The sequence below is a fragment of the Phodopus roborovskii genome, unplaced genomic scaffold, assembly GCF_943737965.1.
Source record: "Phodopus roborovskii unplaced genomic scaffold, PHOROB, whole genome shotgun sequence".
NCBI classification, from domain to species: domain Eukaryota; kingdom Metazoa; phylum Chordata; class Mammalia; order Rodentia; family Cricetidae; genus Phodopus; species Phodopus roborovskii.
This window is the reverse complement of record NW_026126571.1, coordinates 12040828-12063976: the sequence shown is the minus strand read 5'-3', so window position 1 is coordinate 12063976 and position 23149 is coordinate 12040828. Positions and strand designations below refer to the sequence as shown.

The window sequence follows — 23149 nt, the reverse complement described above, 5'->3', positions numbered from 1 at the left end:
AGCAATTAGTGAATTTTTCAGTTCAACAGAAAGTGATAGCAAACCAATTATTTCCAAGTGTCAGAACAAATCTTAATCAATTATTTTGCAACTTTATTAAGCTAGTTTTATTCAAATGCATAATTGAAAAGTGATTCAGAAGTTTTCATTTTACTAAGTAAGGAGAACATGCTTGTCATTTACTTTCTGGTATTTCTATAGAATCACCTGATCTCCAAAAGAGAGGCAATGTTCAAATTGTTCATGATGGATGAATCTTGATATTACCTCCCAATTTAGTCACTGCTTTTCCTGTCCATGTGTTATTTAATTTGATGGGTGTGATAGCCCTAGAGGAAATCTGGTAGTAGAGCAAAGCCTTGAGCTATCCCAGAAGTCACAAAGCTGCTCTCAAATTCGATGCTTCCTGCATGCCTTAAATTCTACCACTCAGAAGGCAGAGGCAGGAGGATCTCTGTGAGTTCTGTACTAGCCAGAACTGGAATGAGACCCTCTTTCAAACAACAGCAAAAATCAATGCCTTCTTTTCTTACCATTTCCTTTCAGGGTTTGAATCTTGCTTTTCTGAGAGGCCATGGAAACACACACACACACACACACACACACATGTTTGGAGGTATTTATGTTGAAACCAGTAACAATAATTAAACTGTGCGCCTCATCCCTTCTAAATTCCTTTTCTATAGGCTAAATGATTTCCAAATGAAAAGTTCTAGATGCTCAGTGGCTTGCTCTCCTTTCTCTGGATGCTCACTGTATGAGGCCTCCTCATTAAGGGCTACTAAGGAAAAGTTAGAAGTCTGGGCAGGCAGGCCATACAAGAGGCACACTGTCAAGGACCAGCTTATATGATACTGTATAATATAAACCTTCTCTTAAGCAGGTTGTATACATCCTCCTAGAGAGATATAATGATTTTCATGGTAGAACAACAATATAGTTCAGTGTTTAGAGCTTGTAAGTCTATTCAGCTCTTATTTCTGACACATTTAATAATAATCACTTAGCTAAATTATTCAGTTCTTGAAATATGCTAAGCACTGTTCAGAACGCTTTCCATACATTAATACAGTCAGTCCTCATAACCACTGAGATAAGGAAAGCGGTCCGTAGCAGAAATCTGCCTAAGATCTCACATCTGTTAGTGAAGAGGCTGGGACTCAGAGCTGGGTAGGCTGTCTCTATAGCCCGGCCATGAACCACAATACTGAACTTGGATTTAAATTGACATTAAGTTCTCTCAAGTCCTTTTAACGTGTTTTCAGATGTGTCCTCATTTTATTGCAAACCTTGACAGAAACACCACTTAGGAATGGAGATCCCAATTATCATATATCATATAACAAATAGCAGGATTGGGAATGAGGATTTCCTGGCTTTGTCATCTGTATGATGGGTTTAAAATAACTCCATGCACAAAATTGTTTTGAGTTAAATGACTCTTCAAAGATAAAGGTAACAGTAACTTAGGTTTCTGCCGTACTTTCTCTCATCTTATTGGGCATGGTGCCCGGGGACATAATTCTTCCATCGACACCAGACTTCTTCAGTCAGTTGGCCCTCACGTTAGTCCTGAGCACAGTCTTTTTGCTTTTTTGTTTTTTCAAGACAAGGTCTCACTATGTGGCTCTCGATGTTCTGGAACTCACTGTGTAGATCAGTCTGGCCCTGAACTCACACAGATTCACCTGCCTCTGCCTGCCGAGTGCTGCTATTAAAGGCGTGCACCGCTACATTTGGCTCACAGGGCAGTCTTGATGGACTCTAGGTTCCCACTGGCCTTAGTATGCCATGTAACCCTCTGTAATTCAAGACAAAATTGCTTAAGGTCTCCCCAAATGTCTTAGGGTTTCTATTATGGTGATAAAAACCCATGGCACCATGGAGAGAAAAGGGCTTATTCCATCTTACAGCTTGTAGTCTACCATCCAAGGAATTCAGGGCAGGGCCCAAGGTGTGATTCTGGAAGCAGTATCTGATGCAGAGGCCATAGAGAAATGCTGCTCATTGGCTTGCTCCCTACAGCTTGCTCAGCCTGCTTTCTTACAGCAACCAGAACCACCTGCCCAGGGATGCCACCACCCAGGGATGCCACCACTCCTTGTGGGATAGGCCCTCCTACATCAGTCATTAAGATGATACCCCACAGTCTTGCCTACAGGCCAGTCTTATGGAGGTATTTTCTCAATTGTGATTCCTTCTTCTCTGATAGCTCTAGCTTGTCATCAGATTGACACAGAACTAGCCAGCACACCAAACAAATGGGAACTTGGTTGCTTTCTAGAAGGGATGTGAGCAGTGAGGTACCTGAAACCAGAGCAGACATGTTGTAGGGAGGAATCCGAAGCCAGTGTGTGGGGAACCGCATGATGCTTCCTGGTTGTAGAGCCCTCCATTCCACTATGTACTCCCGAACAGCAGGGGCAGCTTTTCCGGGAGGCTGCCAGGCCACCACAATGTTGTCTGTGTTCTCTGACTTCGCAGACACCCAGTAAGGAGCCAGCGACCCTTTGGTGGTGAGGGAGAGGAAGGACAAAATCAGAGTGGCTAAAGATGAAAACGGGAACTGAAGAGACAGCTCAGTCAGCCAAGAGTTTGAGGACACAAATCCAATCCCCATAACCCACTGCGGGGAAAGCCAGGCACGGTTGGTATGGTAGTGCACACTTGTATTTCCAGTTCTGGGGAGGTGGAGACAGAAAGACCCCCAGCAATCTCCAGCCAGCCAGACTAGCCTACTTAGTAAGCTGTGGCCAGTGAGAGACCTTTATCTGTATTTTATCTTTTTAAACAACAAACAAACAAAAAACAAGGTAGATAGTGCTTAAAGAATGACATCTACCTAAAGTTATCCTGTGGCTACATGTGCACACATGCATCTGTTTATATATGAACACACACACACAGAGAGAGAGAGAGAGAGAGAGAGAGAGAGAGAGAGAGAGAGAGGGAGAGAGGGAGAGAGGGAGAGAGGGAGAGAGGGAGAGAGAGGATAAAAGTCCCAGCTAAGGTTTGGAAGCCCTCAATTTCTCTTTAGGGACTTCGAGGTCAAGGCTTAAGTTTATGCTTTTCAGTTCATGGAGGATTAGCCTCAGCAGCTTGCCCTATAATCCTGTGTAGCTTTCTCTGCGGATTTATTTCCTCATTGTATTCACTTACTGCTTTCCCTCAAAGTGCTTACTCTGTTCAATGTAATACACACCCTTTTAGTGACTTCCCATTTGTCTCCTTAGACATAAATGTGTCACTGAAAAATAGTGTGACCCTTTGCTTGTGTGTTGTATTTCCACAAAACACATGTTTTGTCAAACCCTTTCACTTAGCTTTCTGTTTCTGGGATAGATTCATTCTCCTTTTTTATGCAAACCTAGCTCACTCCTCTGCACGTCTGCTCTCCAGTGACCAGCAGGAGTGTCTTGACACAATGACACAAAGACTGTTCATTCTCTGCAGCACCTCTGTGCGTGTGCAAGACCATTCTGGATGCACATGCACAGAACTGTCCTTCTGACTGATCCCCTAAACAGATGGACGAGAGGGGATGTAGTAGCCCTTGCCCAGCCTGTTCGAGGCACTGCACGCATGCACAGAGAGGTTAAAAAAAGAAAATTAAAGAGCATGTTGACACTTCACCAAGAGTGCTAGCATGAGGAGTCTCAGTTCACCTACACTTTATATTTTCCTTTCTGTGTTTATCAATAAGGTAGGCATGAAATGTATGTGATCAGAGGTTCTATTTTCGTGTTTGTGGTTTCATAAGGCCAAGTGTCTCACTGACTCTTCTTCTGTGACTATTTGTAGAGTTGGCTGGTTTTTCTGTGTGTGTTCTGCCTTTTCTTGATTGCCTTGATGCTCCTAATTGCTTTCCCGCTTTCTACTCTGCATGCAGCCAGTTAGTTCTCTGGCAACTTTGATATCTACAGTGGTGCTGGTAAACTTACCACAGTTTTGATTTTGAGTCCTGTTTCTGAAATTTCACCACCCCGGGGCTATGAATACATTCAACTACATTGTTTTCTATTGGCCATTACTTTTGCTTTTTATGCGTAGGTTTTCAGCCCAAAATATAAGCCAAAGGGGTTGTTTTTTTAAAAGGGGAAACGCTATTATTTATTTATGATTTCCAGGGCTGGTGAGTCTGCAGTGTAGACTGCACAGACACATCCCACCTACTAATCCTTAGATATTCACCCTTCCTTTCTTTTCTGGGGTTGTGGTAGTGGCTTCCTTGTTTTTTTTTTTTTTTTTTTCTTCTCTGATGGGTTAAAGAAGAATTGGGGCCAGGCGGTGGTGATGCACACTTTTAATTCCAGCACTCAGGAGGCAAAGGCAGGAGGATCTATCTCTGTGAGTTTGAGGTCAGCCTGATCTACAGAGTGAGTTCCAGGACAGCCAGGACTGTTACACAGAGAAACCCTGTCTCAAAAAACAAACAAATAAGCAAAAAAAAAAAAAAAAAAAAAAAAAAAAAAAAAAAAGAACTGGGTAATGGGAAGAGTAAGTAGGATCAAAGTACATGGTAAACGTGTTTGGAAATGTCACGGTGAAGTTCATGAATATACTCTCATGTGGGTCAGGGGCATGGAAGAGTACATAATTTAAGATTATACCTATGCATTAGCTCAGGTGCTAAAAATGTATTATGTGGGAAATCCAAAGCATGTAAGGTTGTTACATTGCTTTTGTAAAAGGCAGGTTTTAGTACACAGTAAGCTAGCAGCCTTAAGTGACTTCAAGGTGTATTATTAATTCTGGCTGTGAGGTCCAGCCAAAGTACCAGTCTCTTAGTATGTAAGAGATATTTTCAGAATATTGCATCTTTGCCTTCATGAGCCACAGTCTCTGACATCTGTGTGGGTCATTGTGTTGGACAATGTTTATATCAACTTCACACAAAGTAGTGTTATCTGGGAAGAAGGAATCTTTTTTTTTTTTTAAATAAGATTTATTTATGTATTTTATGTATATGGGTTCTCTACTTGCATGTAAGCCTGCATGACAGAAGAGGGCATCTGATCCCATTACAGATGGGGCTGAACCATCATGTGGTTGCTGGGAATTGAACTCAGGACCTCTAGGAAGAGCAGCCAGGTTCTCAACCACTGAGCCATCTCTCCAGCCCTGGGAAAAGGGAGTCTTAATGGAGAAGATGCCTATAGGATTGGCCTATAGGCAAGACTATGGACATTTTGTTGATTGATGCGGGAGGGTCCAGCCTATTGTAGGTTGTGCCACCCCTGGGCAGGAGCTTTTAGGGCGTATAAGAATGCAGGCTGAGAATCTATGATGAGCAAGCCAGTAAGAAGTGTGGCCTTAGCACTCCTGCATGGTCTCTGCCTCCCAAGGTCTGGGATTAAAGGCATGGGCCACGATGCCCAGCTTAAAAAAGATTTTTTTAAAGGAAAAAAATATACCAAAAGGGGGGGGGGTCTCACACTTTTCTTTTGAGTTGTGTGTTCATATTTCTGATATCTCATATATTTGAAAAAAGTATTGATTAAGAATTAATTAAAAGATTAATATAGGCAAATGTATAGACAATATCAACTCTATGATAAAATGTAATATATATCACACATACATAATATATATGTTACACACACATATATTTAAGCTGTTATTTGCATTTTATGCTATACTTGCGTTTTTTCTTCTTTTTGAGACAGAGCTTACTATAAAGTCTACACTGGCTTCTAGCTTACAAACATCTTGCCTAGGCTTTCTGTTTGGGTTACAGGTATGGACTATCACACCTGCTACTTATGCTGTTTTTAAGATACAATTATTTCACACTGTATGAACTTGGAAGTGTTTCCCCATAGTTAGAGAATTCGTCTTATCCTTCATGTTTCTTTCCCACAGGAGGAAGCGGTAATCCACTGCCTACCAAATAACTTTTCATCTTCTTCAGGAAGGGACGGTGACTGCCAGAAATGTGCTTATTGACCCTTCTTTGCAGCTGGGTGTGGTCAGGTGAGTGGCGAGGTCAGCAAGTGGCAGCAAGTTCAAAGTTGCTGTGCACTGGGGTGAGCTCCCACAGACTGGGGTCGCTCCCTTCTGCCTCCTCTCTGTTCTGCTGCCTACAAAGAAACAGCTAGAGCTCTGGCAGCCTTTTGAACCGTTTCCATGTGAAGACAAATGCCAGCTTTGGCAGAGGGAAAGAGAGAGGAGCCTGGAGATTGATGTCACCACCTTGAGCTATCTGTCTGTGAACCTCCTTCATGTGAGAGGGCAGATAAGTAGCAGTCAGACCTTCAGTCAGACCGACTCTGAGGAGCAATTTTTAACACAAATACTAAATCGAGGTGATACCCATGTTTACTGGTATTTTTTTTTTCTAGTTGTTTTTATCACATGTTCTTAAAACAAGACTTACTGGTACATCTAAAATAAAACAATAATGTTTTGGGACTAGAGAGATGACTCAGTCATTAAAAGCACTGGCTGTGCTTCCAGAGGCCCCATCTTAGGTTCCTACTACCCACATGGCAGCTCACAACCATCTGTAACTCCAGTTCCAGGGGATCGAATGACCTCTACCGGTCTCCTTAGGCACTGCATGCAAATGGTACATAGACACCTGTGCAGGAAAAAGACTTATACATTTAAAATAATAAATCAATCTTAAAAATAACTTAATCTTTTGGCAGAAATTTCTTCAAACTGATGCTTTCTGGACCCATGTATACATAACATTTGACACTAAATTGTAAGACAAGGTCTAATTACAGTGTTTTGTCCTTCTTAGACTTTTTTTTTTTTTTTTTTTTTTACAGTGCAGACTTTGAGACATAGCATAAGATCCATTTCTTTTAGCTAATCAGGGTCTTTTTTTCTGAGGAGGTAATTGTAGAAGATATAATTATAAATGTGAGAATCTACATTTAGTTGGGATTATTTTTCTGAAGACAATTATATACATATTTAAATGTATGTGATAAAGAACAAAATTTTATCACGGTTTCACTAAGGTTAGAATTTATTTTAATTCTGGGGTTTTAAATACAAGTCTAGTTTTGGTCTAGAATTTAACAATATAAATTATTATTATTGAATCTATAAAAATTAGTTTAATTAGAAAATATTGCTCTAATGTAGCTTTACTAGTACTTATATAATAAGATTGTAATCACAGTGACTTGCAAGACAGTAAGTGTGATTTCCATCTTACAAAGAAATTGAAGCTCAGAGGGTTAATTGTAATTCACTGGCTCAAGATCATCCCCAGGGTAATAGGAACAGACAGACAGCTGTTGACTCCAAAGTCTAAACTCTTGGTTACTCATACCACGCTCTGGCCTGCAGCTGCAGGAGAGAGAAAAAGTAAGGCGACAGTTTCGCACAGGCAGTGTTAAGGTGACTGGGTACCTACCAGTGCCACACAGGTCCACTATGTTTATCCGAGTAGGAGCAGAGGTGCCTTTAGAATTGGCAGCAGACACTGATGCAGTCCAAGCCCCCGTTCTTGGAATGACCCCAGTCCAAGAAGTATGTTCTGTAATGTTCCGCAGTGTAATTTTCCTTGTCAACTCCTGTAAGGTCACCTGATAGTGGAGGATTTCCCCTCTTGCTTCTGATGGACTCAGACTCTTCAAGAAAACATACGAATACCCCTTACTCTCAGACAAGATCATGGATGCCCTTTATGCCTGGACCACCTGTCCCAGCTGCAGGTGACTCTCTGTCTTACTTAGTGAATTTTTTATTTATGTCTTCTCATTTCCACTGTACACTTTCATTCAGTGATTCACATCCTCACACCTTCTTTGTAGTTAAAAAAAGGTTAACATTTTAAAAATAATTCTTTAAAACGCATTGAGTTTTCTTTCTTCAAATGAAGCTTACTGATGGCAAACACAACTGACTGGAGAACTGTGGCATCTGACTGACTGCAGAAGCACAGGTTCCGAGCTGCAAATTTGCCCTCACTCAGATCTTGAGGCAAGCACTCACAGAGACACACTCAAAGAGACACTCAGGGACACTCATAGAGACGTACTCACAGAGGAACACTAGCCATGGATGGGGGCAGGGGGAGATGGTGCCTTTTTGTTTGCTGGTTGGTTGAGACAGGGTTTCTCTGTGTAGCCCTAGATTGGCCTCAAACTCAGAGATCCACCTGCCTCTGCCTCCCAAATGCTGGGACTAGAGGTGTGTGGCACCACTAGCCGGTGAAGGTGCCTTTTTAGATACAGAAAGTGCAAGGCTGCTTAGAACCAAAAGGACCGTTTTCGGGAGCTAAACTAGTAAAATGATCCTTAAGGACTTGGATTAGCTTAGTTGCAAACTGCAAAATTCTGATTGACATCATTTGGGAACAAAGCCACAAAGTGAGCAGAAACGTATTTTTCTCTTGTTTTCTATAATGGCCATGGCAAATGGAAGCATAGACCTGGAAAGTTGTGAAGTTTAAGCCTGGCAGTTCTCATCCCTGCCCACTGTAGGAAGAAGGCTTGGACCACAGATTTAAGTGGCGTAGTTCTCTGGGCACAGTTATCCATTCATGGTAAGAGACTTTACTGGAAGACACACCTGAGGACCAGCAATTGCCCTTGCTCTGGTTCCTTGCTTACCAAATGACTGAATAATTTGGTTTCCTATGTGGTTTATCTGTCAGAAGAGTTTGTGCATGAACATCTGGCACACTTTGGTTCTTTCACTTTAAGTGAATAAATTGCCTTCCTGGTTGTAATTTGGATCCTGAGACATTTAGTACTGGAAAGAGAATGTTCTGATGTGCCGAGTCAAGTCTTCTGATTGGCTCAGTAGCTGCGCTCTTGTAATGAATCAATGAGCTCTCAGCTCTGAATATTGCCGTTTCTGGAGCTTAGTTAATGCAAGTCTGATGGGGGAAATGTAGATCTTAGCCTGGTCCAGTGGGCCAGGTGAGGACAAGCGCTGGCAGGAACCCTTGGAGAATATTCAGCATCTCCCTGACGTTATCACTTCAGGTGCCCACGACAATCGGTCTCATTGCTGTTGTGAGGATTACATAAGCATTTACTTGCATTTTTTTTTAAAATTATGTTCCCCACTTCTTTTGAGACAAGATCTCACTGTGAAACCCTCAACGACTTAGAACTAACTACATACGCCCGGCTGACTTCAAACTTTTGCTAGTGCCCTGCCTCTGGGATAAGAGGTGTGTGCCACCACACCCAGCTCTGAAAATGTTTTTAAAAGTCATATATTCTAACAAACATCGTATTAATAAACCTTTATCCGAGGAGAAGAGCAACATAGATGAAACCCATGCCCGTTAAAGAAGCCATCATCTGGCAGGAGCTGTGTGAACAGTTAACTTCTGGGGAATGACCTTGTGGGGAGAACTGGGGACAGTCTATGTTAGATACACTTATCTCTGAACCTATAGGGCTGGCAGGGAAGGATGGATTGAGAGATAGCCAAGGGGGTGCCTTTCTGTAACCGACACTTGCTTTCTTCTGTAGTGTTTTCCTCCCTCTGCTGTGATGTGTTACTCCTCAGGCCCAGGACAGAGAGGTTCAGGCTGCTGCAACTTACATGTGGAATCCCAGTCACCCTCCCAGCCCAAAGTTGCAAAGCACCTTCTCCAGCCGAGAGGTTATGATGCATTCTGACACACAGCGTCAACAGAAGGTATGCATTTAGCAATTTGGGAAGGGTGGGGACAGAGTTTTTCTTCAAGAGCCAGAAGGCTCTGAGTCACGGAAGACAAGCGGTGAACTCTGAAGATAGCCATCCTGACTAACCGACTGACTCTGCTGATAAACATATTCGTACTCCAGTGCTACTCATTTGAGGAGGTGATAAGGGACGAACGTAACATTTGGTTAACCATGTGCTTTACATTCCTTGGTTTAGCTCTTCTTCTGGCTTCCCTTTCTGAGGCTTGGCCAGGCTTAGAGCAGTTGAGCAGCTAGCTCAAGCCCTACCCCGAGAGGAGACGTATTAGTTTATAGAACGCCCCCTGGTGGATGTCGCGGGAGGGCCTTCTTTGGGATGTGCAGTTGCCAATCCTGACCCCTGGCTCCCTTCTAGTAGCACCGAGTACAAACAATGAAAAGAAGAAATACTAGGTGGCTGTGTGGCACAGCAGACGGAGCACTGGCTCTAATGACAGAAAGGGAAGGCCATTAGAGCTTTTCTCATGCCAAAGAAGAGCAGCAGTAATCAAGGCCCCTTTGGAAGCTCAGACATTGGACACATTAGCTTTCGTTTCCTATCGTTTCAACTTTGGATAGCTGCTGGTTTTGTGCTTGGTGGTGCTGGGCAGTGAATACAGGCCCTGTGCACGCTAGTTCATGCTCCTCACTCTGAACGGAATCTCCTACCATCTGTCTTTGATTTCCTCACGTCTCTGTGTAATATCTGGTACACAGTTTTGTTTTTGCTTTTGCTTTTTTAATCACTTTGAGACATTATAGCCCTATTTTCAAAGTAAGGATAATAAAAACTCTTGGCTTATGCGTTATCTCTCTATGAATCTCAACTCATATAATTTGGGAGTTGAAAAATGAATACTGGGCTGGCAGGATGGCCCAGTGGGTAAAGGCATTTGCCGTCAAGCCTGACGACTTGAGTTCAGTTTGTCAAATGCACATGGTGGAAAGAGAGAACAGACATCCATACCATCCACGTCACATATTCATGTGACAGAAAATAAATAGAAGTAAAACAACAAAACACCACCCCCATCCCCCCAACACACAAAATGAGCACCTTCATTTTGGAATTCAGGACTTCAATTCAGCACCCCCAGTACAAAGTGGAGAAATAACAGGAAGGGTTAGTTGCTTTTTGTTTGCTTTACTGAGAGGAGGGCTCTCTGTGTTGCCTAGGCTAGTCTTAAGTCCCCAGGCTTAATGATCCCCCAATTTCAGCCTCTTTAGTAGTTGCATGCCAACTACTAAATCAGTGTTCTGATTTCAAGTTCAAGTCTTAAGCATCATTCAACTGAAATCTTCCATGTTTGTGTTCTCCCTTCCCCTGCAGGCCACCAGCTCACTTTTGTATCCTTACGGATTTGCACAATGCTTGCCTCATAACAGGGGTGTGGCCCTGGCGTTCATAATTACCTGGTGAGTCTTTATGGCAGCCTCACGTGCCAGGCATTAGGACTATCTTAAGTTTACTCTAAGGGAAGTTTGCACAGGGGAGGCTCAAGGCCGCGCTCAAGAACCCCACCATGTAGCTGCAACAGACCCACATAGGGAGTCCTGCTTGCTCCTGAGGTCAAAAGTTAGCATTCCTGCCAGCCCTGGCATGGCCCTCATCGGCCACAGAACTGAGTAGAGCACCTAGTTCGTCAGGCCAGCAGCCAGCACCCTTGTTGTTCCCAGAACCCCAACCCAGCCATGTGAAACCATGCAGAGGACCCATCTGCTCATCCTGTCAGTGGCCAATACCCCTTCTGACCATGAACTCCACCATCTCGCCAGCCAGAGGCTGAATGACACTCGAGCACCTCATCCTTAGCTGCCATAGAACCTTGTAGTGATTCAACTCATCAGATCAAAGGCCAGCACTTCTGATGATCCTGATACCGCAGCACCCTGCTACCACAGAACCGAATAGAGATCCCATGGGCTCTTTAAGCCAAGGGCTAGCATCACAGCTGACTCTGGCACCCTGTCTCTTTGATACTGCAGAATCACATTGAGTTCTAGCTCTTGAGGTCAGAGGCCACACTTCCACTACTTAGGCATCTCCCTCCCCTACTTGCACAGGTTAGCCACTTGTGAGGTCAGAGGCTATGCCCCTTCTAGCCAATCTGGTGCCGCCTCATACCCTATCACATACCAGTACTGTGTGTTCCCATGAATGAACTTCAAGCATCACAGCTGAGCCCAAACCAGATAAACTGGGTTAATTCAAGCAAAGATTTAAATAGTCACCCAACACAGGTGGGCTAGACCCACAAATCCAATCTCAGCCAGGGAAAAACTCCGGATGTAGAAATTCAACTCAAAAAACAAAACAAAAAAAACAAACAAACAAAAACCCCAAAATACCCAAAACCTAGACAATATGGCTCCTCCCAAAATGGCCAATGCCATAGTGATGGTCCCCACTAGGGGCAACTTGGGTGAAATTCCAGACAAAGTGGTCCAAGGAATTAAAAATATATTCAAAGAATTCAAAGAGTATATAAATAAGATCCAAAATTAATTTCAAGAGGACTGGAATAAACTCCTAAATGAATTTCAAGAGTATTTGTTTGTACAAATAGCTTGAATAAAATAGTCAATTCAGGATACAAAAATACATTCAACGAAGATATAGAAATGCTGGGAAAGAAGCAACCTGAAATGAATAGAAATGAAAAGTTAAAAGATATATTAAAAAAAAAAGTCTTAGTGGAAAGCCTCACCGGAATAAGGGGTCATGCATAGGACAGACTATCAGGGTTAGAAGACAAGCTAGAGGACTAGATCCTTCAATTAAAAAAAAAACTGATTAAATTTTAAAATCTTGTTTATTTTATTGTGAATTTTTGCTTGCATGTGTGTAGGTATACTATGTATATCACATGCATGTCTGGTGCCCAGGGAGGTCAGAAGAAGGGATGATCCCCTGAAACCGTAGTTACAGATGATTGTAGGCCATTGTTTGGTGCTAGGGATATTTTCTTTGCAAGAGCAACCAGTGCTCTTAAAAGCCCTGAGCCATCTCTTTATTGATAAAGTTTTACAAACATATGAACACACATGAGAGATCTTTGTGACACTCTCATATGGCCAAATATATGTATGTGGGAATAAAGGAAGGAGAAGAGCGCTCTGCCAAAGGCATAGTAAACATAGAAACTATGAAAGCCAGAAACAAGAGCCAGACAGTGGTGGAGCAAGCCTTGAATCCCAGCACTTGGGAGGCAGAGGCTGGAGAATCTGAGTTTGAAGTCAGCCTAGTGGACAGAGTGACAGCCAGGGCTAAACAGAGAAATCCTGTCTTAAAAAACAAAACAAAAGAAAACAAAATGAAGCAACAGCAACATAAAGCCTGAAACACTTAGAAAAATATATTTCAAATTATAAAAGAACACAGATGCCAAACCAAGACTACCTACCTATACTTGACAAAATTATCAGTCATAATTGAAGAAGAAAAAAAAAACTTCCCATGAAGAAAAGCAGGCTAAGGGAATTTATAAGCTTTAAGTCTCCTCCATAGAGGATATTGGAAGGAATATTATGGTCAGAAGAGAAAGAAACACAGTCAAGAGGCTTTAGGGGATGGAATAAATGATGCCAGGGCAGTTATTATGCATCTAAGGACTAAGAAAACACTGAGCACTGCAAGCCAACAAATGATAAGAATTAATTTATACCTTTCAGTTTTAACCCTGAATAGTAATGGTTTCAATTCCTCAATCATAAGACACAGACTAGAAGATTTGATTAGAAAACAGGGGTACTCTTTTTATTGCTTCTAAGACCCACACTTCAACATCAAAGGCAGAGGAGAGGATGGAAAAAGGGTATCCAAACAAGTGGAACCAAGAAACAAGCAGGTCCTGCTATTGTGTTACCTGACAAAATAGACCTCAATAAAAACCTAGTCAGAAGAGATCAAAATCACTTCCTACTGAGCGAGCAGACAATCCATCCGGGGGCATTAATAGTACTAAGCCTATGAGCACTGAACAGAGGTACACTCAGTTTCACAAAACAGATATTACTAGATGCAAAGGCCCAGACTAGCCACAACACAGCAATGGCAAGTGACTTCAATATTCCACTGTCACCCAATGATAGGTTATTCTAAAAAATAGAGGGATGCTGAACTGACATCATAGTTCAAATGTATCTGACAGAAGGCTGTAGACACTCCACCTGAACACTACAGAATACTATTTTGTTTAAGCAGCCCATGAAACTATACAAAATAGATCATATATTAGTACACAAATCTTAATAAATATGGGAAAATTGAAATAATTTCTTCAGTCTATTTTACCACAGTAAATTAAAACTAGGAATCAACAGCAAAAGAAACTATAGAAAATATGCAAACTCATAGAGATTAAACAATAAAAATCAAGAAGCAAAATTTAAAATTCTTGAATCAAATAAATATAACAGAATCCAAGAGCACATTAAAAAGATCATCCACCATGATCAAGTAGGCTTCATACCAGAGACGCAGGGATGGTTCAACATATGAAAATCTGACAATGTAATCTACCATATAAACAAACTGAAAGAAAGAAAGAAAACACACACACACACACACACACACACACACACACACAATCATCTCATTAGATGCTGAAAAAGCCTTTGATAAAATCCAACACCCCTTCATGACAAAAGTCTTGAAGAGATCAGGAATACAAAGGACATATATAAACATAATAAGGGAAATATACAGCAAGCTGATAGACAACATCAAATTAAATGGAGAGAAACTCAAAGCAATTCCAGTAAAATAAGGAGCAAGACAAGGCTGTCCGCTCTGACCATATTTATTCAATACAGTACTTGAAATTCTAGCTAGACGAAATAAGACAACTAAAAAAGATCAAGGAGATACAAATTGGAATGGAAGAAGTCAAAGTATTGCTCTTTGCAGGTGATATGATACTATTTATAAGTGACCCCTAAAATTCTACCAGGGATAAACACCTTCAGTGAAGTGGCTGGATACAAGACTAACTAAAACAAAATCAGTAGCCCTCCTATATACAAACAATAAACGAGCCGAGAAAGAAAGCAGGGAAATATCACCCTTCACAATAACTACAGATAATATAAAAGGTCTTATTGAGTGATGGTGGTGCATGCCTTTAATCCCAGCACTCAGGAGGTAGAGGCAGGTGAATCTCTATGAGTTCAAGGCCAGCCTGGTTTACAGAGTGAGTTCCAGGAAAGCCAACGCTACACAGAGAAACCTTGTCTCGAAAAACCAACTAACAAACCAACCAAAAAATATCTTGGTGTAACTCTTATCAATCAAGCGAAAGGCCTATATGACATGAACTTCAAGTCTTTTGAAGAAAGAAATTGGAAAAGATATAAGATGGGAAGATCTCCCATGCTCATGGATTGATAGGATTAACATAGTAAAAATGAACATCTTACCCAAAACAATGTACAGATGCAATTCCCATTAAAATTGCAACACAATTCTTTATAGATATCGAAAACACAATACTCAATTTCATATGAAAAAAAAATTCAGGACAGTTAAAACAATCCTGTGCAATAAAAGAACTTCTGGAGGTAACACTATCCCCAATCTCAAGCTCTTTACAGGACTGTAGTAATAAAAGCCTCATTGTATTTGCATGAAAGGAGACACATGGACCAATGAAATCAAATTGAAGACCCAAATGTAAATCCACACACCTATGGACTCCTGCTTTTCAACAAAGAAGGCAAAATTATACAATGGAGAAAAGAAAGCATCTTCAACAAATGGTGCTGGCATAACTGGATATTAGCATGCAGAAGAATGCAAATAGATCCAGATCAATCAAGGCTCAAGTCCAAGCGGATCAAGGTCTTTAATATAAATCTAGATACATTGAACCAGATAGAAGAAAAAATGGGGCATAGCCTTGACTGCATTGGTACAGGAGCCAACTTCCTGAAAAGAACGATAGCACAGTCACTAAGATCAACAATTAATAAATGGACCCTCATGAAACAACAACAACAAAAAGCTTCTGAAAGGCAAAGACCACCATCAATAGGACAGAATGGCGGTCAACAGAACAGGAAAAGATCTGCACCAACCCCACAGCTGACAGAGGCTGATTCCAAAGTATGTAAAAACTCAAGAAGCTAGACATCAACAAATCAAATAACACAATAAAGAAATAGAGAATTCGCAACAGAAGAATCTCAAATGGCTGAGAAACACTTAAAAGAAATATCATATGTCTTTTGTCTTCTTGTGGGACTCCTAGCTGTGGAAGCAGGGACTGTCTCTGACTCTTTTGCTGGCCTTGGGACCCTAGTCCTCATACTGCCTTGCCCGGACTCAATACAAAGCAAGGTGCTTAGTCTAACTGCAATGTGATGTTTTGTCAATATCCATGGAAGGTCTGCCCTTTTCTGAATAGAAACAGAGGAATGGATGGAGAGGTACAGGGAGGTGGAGGAAGTGACTGGGAGGAGAGGAGCGAGGGGAGACTGTGGTTGGGATATAAAATAAATAAATATTAAAATAAAATAAAGCAATAAAATATAGATATACATGCACACACCCACGCATGCACACGTGTGCGCACGCACACACACTAAAACGTATAGAATACAATGAAAGTGATCCCAAGAGGGATGTATGTAGTTTTAAGTGCCTACATTAAGAAACCAGGGAAATTCAAATAAATAAATCTCTAAGGATTTGGAAAAACAAGAACGAACTAAATCTCAAACAGCAGACAGGAAGAAATAATTAGGAGTAGTGCTAATGTTAAAATAAAATCAAACAAAAAGCCGACTACAAAGAAACAATGTTGCAAACCAAATTCAAGAACATATAAAAAAAAGATAATTCACCTTGATCAAACATGATTTATTCCAGAGATTCAGGAATGGTTCAATAAATGTTATAAATTATATAAAAGGAGTTGAGGACAGAAGCCATAAGGCTACCTTGTTAGAGGTAGAAAAAGCTTTTGACAAAATTCAGCATCCTTTCATGTGAAAAGCTCTGCAGAAATTTGTAATAGAAATCACATATGTAACACAATTCAGGGTTTATATAAGACATACCTTAGACAACATTGCATTCAAAGAGAGACAGGTGTAAAGGTTTTCCACTAACAATAGGAACAAATAAGCATGTCCACTTAATCCACACTTATTCGGCATAGTGCTAGAAGTACTAGCTAAAATAATAAAACAAGAGAAGGAAATACGAGGGGTACAAATAGGAAAGGAAGTAGTTAAGGTATCTATTTGCAGATGGTATGCCTATATACATAGAGACCTAAAGATTCTACCAGGAAACATTTAGAACTGATAAGCAACAATAGAACCATGAGAGTTTTCAAAAAGAAGAAAAACAAATGGCTAATAAGCATTAAAAATTTTTGATATCATTGGACATCAGTGAAACGCCACCTAAACATACTGCATGATTCCATCTCTCCTACTCAGAATGGCTGACATCATGAAACCATAACAATAACCATAAACTTAATAAGAGCTAGGGCAGACGTGGGTAAAGTGGATGCTTATTTACTGATGGTGGAATGTAAATTTGTTCAGCTACTGTAGAAGTCTACAAAAAGCTAAATGTAGGACTACTATATGATCCGGTAGTACCAGTCCTGGGCATAGATTCAAAGGCTTCTGAGTTCTATGGAGAAACTTGCACATACATGTTCATTGCTATTCTACTTACAGTAGCTAGAAGATGGAATGAAACTAGATGTCTATTAACTGATGAATGGGTAATGAAAATGGGTACACATACATAATGGAATTTCATTCAGCTCCAAAGACAAATGAAATTTGTAGGAAAATGGATGGAGCTGGAAAGTATTATACTAAATGAAGTAATCCCAGAGAGACAAATACTTCATGTTATCCCTTATATGTGAATCTTAGCTTGGAATTGTTAAATTTATGTGCTTACTCTGGGTATCTGTAGAAGTCGGGAAGCTGAAAAGGGCTTACGAGAGAGGGAGGGGGAAAGGGCAGGTCTAAAGGCAGAAGGGAGGATACTGGAGGGAAAGGGCCAAGCAGGGATGCTACCAGAGAGGCAGAGGACAGTAGTGAGTCTGTGTGGGTTAACTGAAACTAGGGATGTGTGAACAGCTCCCATAGAAGCCCACTACTTTGTAGGCTAATTAAAAAAATACAGAAATTTAAAAAAAGGGAGCTTGAACACAGGTGCTCTGCATGGGTCGCAATCCTTCCATAGAAGACATTTATTAAATGAAAATCTCAGTGCCAGTTATAGGATAGTTCCCTATCCTATACTGGATAGGGAAGTCCCAAATGTTCCCCAAACAACAAAGACAATTATCATTGCGCTTGGTTACCCACCACGATGGAACTGACTTGAAAACTCCCTGCTGGCCAGTTTTCTAGTATTAGAGTGTGCTGGGTATACATCTGTGAAGAAAAGACATCTATGCTGTTTATTACTGGCAAACCCTGCGTGCTACAACGCTGGCCTGCTGCTATGACACGTTCACTGGCAAAACATTAACTTGATGTTTATGAGGCAATCAACTACTTGGGGATTAGATTTGAGGTCTACTCCATAGGAGTGAATTTATGTCTGGTATTGTAAACCTGGTCAAAAGCCCGTGGTTAAGGGGAGTCAAAGGCCCTAGAGAGGCCCTACTACTGTTGTCCCGATAAGTGGACATCTTGTTAAACTGGCTTCTAAATATTTATACACAGATTAGTGCCATCTCAACCTTGTCTAGAGAAGCATCTCTCTGCAGTGGTCAGCAGCCAAAGCAAAGACTCATACCTGCTCAAATTACTGAAAATAAGTCACCATTGAGTGCTCCAATCTAAGTGGGACATTTGTATTAACCACTTAACCAAGACACAGTAAACACTGCAGAAGAAGAGGGAGAAAGAATCTAAGAGACAGAGGATGGGAATGAACGCTCTGAAATGCTGTCTTCTGACTACAGCATGGCCTTTGCACTCATGAAATCACTATCGTGACCTACACACAAGATCAAGCCAACACTATCCATCAACAGTGTATCTACTGTGCTATTAAAGAGGGGGGAGAGGACATAAAGTGGGAGGGGAGGATATGTGATGTGCCGTGGGGAAAGTGCGAAAGGGGATTTGAGGATAGAGAAGATGACGATACACTGTTTACATGCGTCTTAGTTAGGGTCTCTATTGACGTGAAGAGACATGGAAAATCTTATAAAGGGAAACATTTAATTGGGGCTGGCTGCAGTTCAGAGGTTTAGTTCATTGTCATCATGACGGGAAGCATGGTGGCATGAAGGCAGACATGGTGCTGGAGAATTCTGCATCCCCATCCACAGGCAACAGGAAGAGACTGCCATACTTGACCTGGCTTGAGCATCTGAGATCTCAAAGCCTGCCACCTAGTGACATACCTCCTCCAACAAGGCTACACCTCCCTCCTAGCAGTGCCATCCCTATGTGTTCAAGCACATACGTTTATGGGGGCCTTTCCTAATCAAACCACCACATTCCACTCCCTGGCCCCCACACGCATGTTGTCATAACATGTAGAGAGTTGCGAAGTGCCGCACCTTAAAGACGCCGCTGGCTTCCGCCCTCCACCTTCCCGATGGTGAGTGCTCTCTGTATTAAACAATTCCATATTTGGCTAAGGCTGAGAATCTGGCTTGCTTCTGTGTATGTAGACCTGTCTGTTTTTGTTTTTCACGGCATGGCATTCTGGGGTTGACTGCCCAGGGGCTTTTAAGCTGTGGGCTGGGCTACCCTGGGGTGAGAAGATTATACAAGGTTCCTGAATAAACTGCTTAAAGAAGAGTCTGGGCGTTGCGTTTTCCTTGCTGGTCAAGGTAGACGCGACAATAACATAGTGCAGAAATGCATTCAGTCCAATTGCAAAAGTCCCCATTGTCTACACCAGTCTCGAACTTATTTAAAAGCCCAAAGTTAAAAGTCTCTTCTGAGATTCATGTAGTCTCTTAACTGTAATCCCTGTCAAATCAAAATAAAAAAAAGCAGATAACATACTTCCAACATATAATGGTACAAGATATACATTGTCATTCCAAAAGGGAGCATATGAGGAAATATTGGACCAAAGCAAGACCAAAAACCAGCTGGGCAAACTTTAAACCCTGCATCTCCATGTCTGATGTCAAAGAGCTCTTCAGATCTCCAATTCCTTTCAGTTTTGTTGACTGCCACACACTTCTTTCTCTTGGGCTCATTTCACTTCCTGTGAGCAGCTCTCCTCTGCAGGTAACCCACAACTCTGGCATCTCCAGCATCTTGGGGTCTCCAATACAACCCAGGCTTCACCTTCACAGCTTCACTCAGTGGCCTCTTTAGGCCTCCATGTAGGCACACCCCTGACATATACCTACCTGGCCTCAGTGGCTTTTCTTGTTTAATTGCAGAAGGAGATTCCATAACCCCTTTCTTCTATCCTTGTTTCTGACCTCAGCACCACATGGCCAAAGCTGTTAAGTTTTGTTACTCATTGGGGCTGGAACTTTACTGCCTTGTTCAATTATATCTTCATCAGCTTTCTGTTTCTGATGGTTTCCTTTATTGCCTAAGCATGACTCTCCTGGAACTCTGTAGATCTGGTTGGCCTCTACCTCTGGAGTGCTGGGATTAAAGTTGTACATCACCTCACCCAGCCCTAAGCTTTTCTTTAATTCCTTTTCACAAGTTGTAAGCTTAGCTTGGTGGAGTCTTACCCTGAAGTTACCACTCCCTTTATTCTATCTGACACCAGGCTTTTCTTTAGTCTGTTAAATCTCCTTGAACACAGGGTTTAGCTCCATCCACTTCCTGGTGTCCCTTTTCTCCCCGAACTGTCTATTTTGTATTTTTCCTTGCTCAGCTTGCTCTTTTTTATTCTAGATCTTAAGAGTAACCACTCGATGGAGTCAATACTAGGCTACTAGGCTGTTTTGAAATTTATTCTGCTAATGGTACTAATCTGAAACTCCACTTTAGCCTCCGGCAGACTTTTTGGACAAGGGCAAAAAGAAGTCACATTTTTTTTTTTTTTTTGCTAAAATATCACAAGAACATCTCTATGCCACATACTAAAATTCTTCTTCTCTGAAAACTCTTGAGTCAGGCTGCCAGAGTTCAAGCCACCTTCAGCACCACTGGCCATGCTCCTACTATTATAGCCTACTAAGTCCCACCTAAAGTGTTCAACTGCTTTTTTAATGCAAAGTCCCAAAGTCCACATTCCTCCAAATAAAAGGCTGGTCGGGCATATCACAACAATACCCCAGTTCCTGGTACCAACTTGTCTTAGTTAGGGGTTCTATTGTTGTGAAGAGGCAATATGACCACAGCAACTCTTATAAAGGAAAACATTTAGTTGGGGCTGGCTTACAGTTCAGACTTGGCTTGAGCATCTGAGATGTCAAAGCCTACTGCTAGTGAAATACCTCCTCCCAGCAAAGAAATATCTACTCCAATAAAGCCACACCTTCTACTAATTCCATTCCCTATGACCAAGCATTCAAGCACAAGAGGCTATGGGGACCAGTCCTATTCAAATCATCACAACAAGTAAGACATTCTCAAAGGATAAATAAGAGATATTCTGTTAAAAAAAAGAAAACTTGTGAAATTAATTTTAACACTGTATTTTCTTTGGCCTAATATTACTACAACATTTAACAAATTTTAAAATTAGATATGAAGGAATGAATCAGTAGAATTGGCTTGTTGAAATGATAAGCAATATTAGCAAATATTTAGCCAAACTAATTAAAAAAACTTAATAATATAACATTAGAGAAGAAAAGAAGACATTGCAAGAAATACCAATGAAATGCATAAAAAAGGACATATCTTTAAAAGATACATTCCACTAGACTAGAAAAACCTATGGGAAATGGATGAATTTCTAGATATCTATGACATACGAAAGTTAAACCAAGACGAGAGAATTAAGTTAAACAGACCTATAACAAGCAATGAAATTGGAACAGTAATAGAAACAGCTAGGATCCATATGGATTCATTGCAGAATTCTACAAGGCCGTTAAAAAAGAACTACAACCAATGTTTCTTAAATTATTCTGTAAAATGGAAGGGAAAGGAGGATTCCAAACTCTTTACAAAGCCAGTTTACTCTAACACCAAAAGCAGATGAAAATAACAACAAAGGGAAAGTATATGCCAACTATAGACCAATCTCTCTGATTAACATAAATGAAGAAAATTCTCAACAAAATGGTTGCAAACGGAATGCAGGAACACAAGAAAAATATCATCACGATCAAGTTGGCTTCACACTAGTGGTGCAGGGATTGTTCAATGCATGCAAGGGACAGAAAGCACATGATCATTGCAACAGGTACAGAAATGGCCTTAAAAACCCGGGTGAAATGGGGGAGAAGAGGAGGGGAGAGAGGGCATGAGGGAGCAGGAAGATTGAGTCAGGGAAAGAACAGAGGAGAACAAGAAAAGAGTTCCCATAACAGAGGGAGCCAGGATAGGTTTAAAGAGAAATTGGCACTGGGGAAATGTCCAGATCTACAAGGATGACCCCAACTAAGAATCTAAGCAATAGTGGAGAGGCTACCGTAAATGCCCTTCCCGGATAATGAGATTGATGAATACCTTAAATGCCATCTTAGAGCCTTCATCCAGTAGCCAATGAAAGCAGAAGCAGACACCCACAGCTAAACACTGAGCCAAACTCCTGGAATCTAGTTACAGAGAGGGAGGAGTGATGAGCAAGGAGTCAAGACCAGGTTAGAAAAACCCACAGAATCAGCTGACCTGAACAAGGGGGAGCTCATGGATCCCAGTCTGATAACTGGGAAACCAGTATAGGACTGACCCAGACCCCCTGAACATGGGTGACAGTTAGGAGCCTGGGCAGTCTAAGGGGCCTGTGGTAGTGGATCAGTATTTATCCCTGGTATACAAATGGACTTTGGGAGCCCATTCCACATAGAGGGATACTCACAAGGGGAGGGCCCAGGCCCTGCTCCAAATGATATGACAGACTTTGAAGATCCCCCATGAAAGGCCTTACCCTCCCTGGGGAGCAGAAAGGGGATGGGATGGGCATTGTGGGGGGGCAGGGGAGGACAGGAGGGAGAGGAAACTGGGATTGACATGTAAAACAAGCTTGTTTCAAATTTAATTTTAAAAATAAGGAAAAAAGAAAAAAGAAACACTGGAGAATATTAGAATGGAGAAAAAAAAAAATCCCTCAACACAGCAAAGGCTACTTATGCAAACCTGTTAAGATCATGAACACAGGGGACAAGGGTGTCCATTTTCCTACCCCTATTCATTAAAGGTCCTGGCTAGAGTACTAAGACAAGAGAAGAAAATGAAAGTAAATATAAATAGGAAAGGACGAATTCAGTTTCCCTATTTGCAGATAATATGATTTAGTGCATAAGACGAAGTCTCTACCAGAAAAACTCCTGGAGCTGATAAGCATTTTCAACAAAGTGGTAGAATACACAATAAACATAGAAATAACCATGAGCAGGACATCTATATCATTCCCTTCG

General features: G+C 41.4%; 2 protein-coding genes across 2 annotated transcripts in view; both read right to left on the bottom strand.

Moving 5' to 3' along the window:
* Positions 1-23149, bottom strand: part of LOC127235735 (ribose-5-phosphate isomerase) — an 877486-nt gene that overhangs the window by 156805 nt on the left and 697532 nt on the right. The window lies entirely within an intron of this gene.
* Positions 1-23149, bottom strand: part of Il12rb2 (interleukin 12 receptor subunit beta 2) — a 59607-nt gene that overhangs the window by 16854 nt on the left and 19604 nt on the right. Inside the window, exons 8-9 of the mRNA XM_051203111.1 lie at positions 7373-7589; positions 2308-2508 (exon numbers count right to left, since the gene is read on the bottom strand). Coding sequence (XP_051059068.1) covers positions 2308-2508; positions 7373-7589 — 418 coding nt within the window. The remainder of the gene's footprint in view (positions 1-2307; positions 2509-7372; positions 7590-23149) is intronic.